General features: G+C 35.5%; 1 protein-coding gene across 1 annotated transcript; it reads left to right on the top strand.

The window, feature by feature from the left end:
* The first annotated feature begins 953 nt into the window (after positions 1–953).
* LOC114761065 (phenolic glucoside malonyltransferase 1-like) lies at positions 954–2,513 on the top strand. Its single transcript, XM_028950378.1, has one exon. It carries the CDS (start codon positions 1,022–1,024, stop codon positions 2,462–2,464), a length of 1,443 nt encoding a protein of 480 aa, XP_028806211.1. The 5' UTR covers positions 954–1,021; the 3' UTR covers positions 2,465–2,513.
* The last annotated feature ends 2,181 nt before the right edge of the window (positions 2,514–4,694 follow it).

Genomic DNA, 4,694 nt, shown 5'->3' with positions numbered 1-4,694 from the left:
AGTCAGCTCATATACTGATGTAAATGCTTTTTTGATAAGTGATCTGTAAACATTTTTATAAATACCTTATTAATAGGTGATTCGTAACTAACTTTTATAAATGCTATTTAAACTTAAAAATATGTCCTGATTTTAATAAGTTTTCAAAACATAACTCGCCCAGACTTTTTAGAATCAAAGAATGAAAGAGAAGCCAAAAGCGGTTGCACACAATGGATGCAATAAAGTCCAAAGCCCCTTGGTTATCAAAAGTGGAAAAGCAAAATTTGGGGGGGAAAAATATCACGGCAAACCTCTATGTTTATTTTCCTTTAATGAAACCGGCCCTCTATAGTCCATACTTTTTGATGAACTATAGTCCATACTATAATCGTATTTTGTTTTCGCTGCTGATGATAATTTATTTTCACGATTTATTATTTAGTTTTTTTATTTAGAAACATATACCCAAAAAAAAACAAAAGAAGTTGGCCTAACCTAGATCATGTTGATTTTGCTAAGATGGATTTAGCAGCGTTAAGTTTTTCAGATGACTAGGTTAAAATATGCTGACCTTAGAAAAATTATAAATCCTTCAATTAAAAATTTTTCCAGATTGAAAAAAAAAAACAGAGAGAAAATGGAATTTCACTTCCCTACAAAACACTACAAAACACACATTAGAGGGATAAGGACCTTAGAGAAGCATTAGAATATTGAATCTTAGCAAAATAAACTAAATAAACTACTATGTAAATTATTACCTCATTAATATAAGAATTAGATAATTAATTTATAAATATTAAAAAAATTAATAAATTTAATTATTTATAATAAATGAGTATTGTCTTCTCAAAATATTATTACTAATTATATGAATTGGAATTATCTTTGATTAAAACTTTTTATCTAATCATTGTAAGAATTAATTGAAGGCAAAATAAACAAATATTGTAATAACACTGGGGTCTCAAAGCGAAGATCTAATTTCCTTTATATATATCTGGTATATGTTAAAGTACGCATCCTCTGCTTCATTCTTATGGCGTCTCTGAAAATACAAGAGCTCTGCAGAATTGCTCCGCCACCATCTTCACCGAAGTCCTCCTTCTCTCTCACCTTCTTCGTCTTGCTTTGGCTCAGACTCCATCCCGTCGAGCGTCTCTTCTTCTTCTCTCTTCCTCACTTAAGCCATTCTTCCTTCTTCGATTCCATCGTTCCAAAGCTCAAACGCTCCCTCTCTCTCACTCTGCAACACTTCCTTCCTCTCGCTGGAAACATCGTTTGGCCCTCCGATTCACCCAAACCCATCGTTCAATACACTCCTGGATATGCCGTCTCTCTCGCCATGGCCGTTTCCGATTCTGATTTCAACCATGTCTTGAACAAATCCCCTCGTGACGCCTCACAATCTCGTGCTTTTGTTCCCAACTTGGATTCTTCTGATTCATTCGCTTCTGTTCTTTCACTGCAGATCACTCTGTTTCCCAATAGTGAATTTTGCATAGGCATGAGTTCGCACCATGCTTGTTTAGATGGTAAGTCAGCGACTATGTTCATGAAGGCCTGGGCTTATCTATGTCGAACAGAAGCAGAGAACGAATCTTCTGGTTTTCTTCCTCAAGAACTACAACCATTCACAGAAAGAGAAGTTATCATCGATCCATGTGGCATTGACATTACATACATTAATGGGTGGTCAGGTTTAGATCCCACTCATCAGGCTCAGAAGAGCCAGCCATTGAGCTTGAAGATTCTCTACGACGTGTTCCCGCTTTTAGTGGACCACTCTGCTCGAGCCATATTCGAGCTCAAACGCTGGGATATAAACAAGATAAAAGAAAGGGTTTTGCAGAAATGGGAAAATTCCGAGACCAAAGAAGAAAAAGAAGACTCAACACTTTCAAAGCCTCAAAATTTATCAACCTTCGTCCTTACAACTTCTTATGTTCTGGTTTGCCTTGCCAAGGCCGTTGAAACAACTGGCGAAAACAAGAGAAGGAAACTGTTATTCTGCTTCCCAGCTGATTGTAGGGCCAGATTAGAGCCTCCAATCCCCGAAACCTACTTTGGTAATTGTGTGATGCCTCAGATACTTGAAATACAGCCAGAAAACATAAAAGATGAGGATGGGTTAGTCATGCTTGCCAAGAAAATACACAGAAAGATAAAGAAAATACAGAAAGAGAAAGGGGCGCTTGATGGAGCAGAGACACTGTTTTCTGGGTATTCTTTGCAATCTGCAGAAGGAATCGAAGTTCAGTACATAGCAGTAGCCGGGTCGACCCGGTTCGGGGTTTACGAGACTGATTTTGGGTGGGGAAGGCCTGAGAAGATGGGGACACTTTCAGTGGACAGAGGTATAACAATGGCGATGGCAGAGAGTAAAGATGGTGATGGTGGCGTCGAAGTGGGACTCGCACTAAAGAAGCGTGTGATGGATCAGTTTGCTTCCTTGTTTGCAACAATGATTGCATCTCTTTGATGTCAAAATATCATGATTTGAAATCTGGCAATTAGCTTAATTTTCAAAAGCATTAATGTTGTGCTCAATAAACTTTGAAGGGAAAATTATATACAGGTCCTACTGAAGGCAATTTATTACTCTGAGGTCCCATGAAATGTCAAAATCACTGACAGGTCCCAAGGGACCTCAGAGTAATATTTTCGATTTGTAAAATGACATTACTGCCCCTCATATTCCAGATTCACATTTACTCTGTCATTGTGATTTACAACCTCAGCAGCGACTATTAACAACCCAATGAGAGGGCGTTAACAATCCTAGCAGTATCTGTTAACAACTTACTTTATAGAATCATATAACCTCCGCATAAGAGTAAATTATAACCAAATAGTATAATACAACAATTTTAACACTAAAATGGGAAGCTTTTTGATATCATTAAGAATTTTAACTACACCCAATAGGATTATAACAACATTTTAATGCGAAAATCCATTTACAACCTCAACAGCGACTATTAACAACTGAATGAGAGGGCATTAACAACCTAAGCAATATCTGTTAACAACTTACTTTATAGAATTATATAACCTCCGCATAAGAGTAAATTATAACCAAATAGTATAATACAACAACTTTAACATTAAAATGGGAAGCTTTTTGATATTATTAAGAATTTTAACTACACCCAATAGGATTATAGTAACATTTTAATGCGAAAATCCATTTACAACCTCAACAGTAAGTATTAATAACCTAAGGAGAACTAACTAAATTATAACTAAATAGTCTTAAAGTTAATCTTATATAGTTGTTAGAGGTTATATTATCCCATAAAGTCAGTTGTTAACAGATACTGCCTAGATTGTCAACAGCTCTCTTTGGGTTATTAATACTCACCTTTGAGGTTGTAAATGGATCTTCGCATTAAAATGTTGTTATAATCCTATTGGGTTTAGTTAAAATTCTTAATGATATCAAAAAAACTTTCCATTTTAGTGTTAAAGTTGTTATATTATACTATTTGGTTATAAATTACGCTTATATGGAGGTTATATGATTCTATAAAGTAAGTTGTTAACAGATACTGCTTAGGTTGTTAATGCCCTCTCATTCGGTTGTTAATAGTCGCTGTTGAGGTTGTAAATGGATCTTCGCATTAAAATATTACTATAATCCTATTGGATCTAGTTAAAATTCTTAATGATATCAAAAAGCTTCCCATTTTAGTGTTAAAGTTGTTGTATTATACTATTTGGTTATAATTTACTCTTATACGGAGGTTATATCATTCTATAAAGTAAGTTGTTAAAGGATACTGCTTAGGTTGTTAATACCCTCTCATTCGGTTGTTAATAGTCGCTGTTGAGGTTGTAAATGGATCTTCGCATTAAAATATTACTATAATCCTATTGGATCTAGTTAAAATTCTTAATGATATCAAAAAGCTTCCTATTTTAGTGTTAAAGTTGTTGTGTTATACTATTTGGTTATAATTTACTCTTATGTGGAGGTTATATGATTCTATAAAGTAAGTTGTTAACGAATACTATTAGGGTTGTTAACGCCCTCTCATTGGGTTGTTAATAGTCGCTGCTGAGGTTGTAAATTGCAATGACAGAGCAAATGTGAATCTGGAATATGAGGGACAGTAATGTCATTTTACAAATCGAAAATATTACTCTGAGGTCCCTTGGGACTTGTCAGTGATTTTGACATTTCGTGGGATCTCAGAGTAATAAATTGCCTTCTGTGGGACCTGTACGTAATATTTCCAACTTTGAATTCATCTTGGACCAAAAAAAAAAAGAAAAAACTTTGAACTCGTCAGGAGAATTAATTAGGGAAAATTACACTCAGGTCTCACATAACACAATTAATATCAAAAAGGTCCCTGGAAATCACGAAATGATTCTGAAGTCCCCAGGGACCTGTGTGTAATTAATTCTAATTGTGAAATTACCTACTTACCCCTGTTAATTTGAACCTATTTACAACCTCAACAGTGGCTGTTAACAACCCGAGAAGAGGTTGTTAACAACCTCAACAACGCCCCTGGCATTCCACAGAGTGAGTTGTCATGAGCACTGCCGAGGTTGTCAATCACGTCTTCTCGGGTTGTTAACAGCTACTGTTGAGATTGTAAACGAATTGCTGCAATAAAATTAGAACCTATTTACAACCTCAACAGTGGCTGTTAACAACCCGAGAAGAGGTGGTTAACAACCTCAACAACGCCCCTGGCATT

This window comes from Neltuma alba, unplaced genomic scaffold (assembly GCF_004799145.2).
Source record: "Neltuma alba isolate B1F8T4 unplaced genomic scaffold, ASM479914v2 tig00011068_pilon, whole genome shotgun sequence".
Taxonomy (NCBI): domain Eukaryota; kingdom Viridiplantae; phylum Streptophyta; class Magnoliopsida; order Fabales; family Fabaceae; genus Neltuma; species Neltuma alba.
Note: the sequence above shows the minus strand (reverse complement) of the source record. Positions and strands in the feature narration are given on the sequence as shown.

What these genes read in the sequence shown, in the direction of transcription:
- LOC114761065 (XM_028950378.1), top strand. Translation starts at nt 1,022, where the DNA reads ATGGCGTCTCTGAAAATACAAGAGCTCTGCAGAATTGCTCCGCCACCA.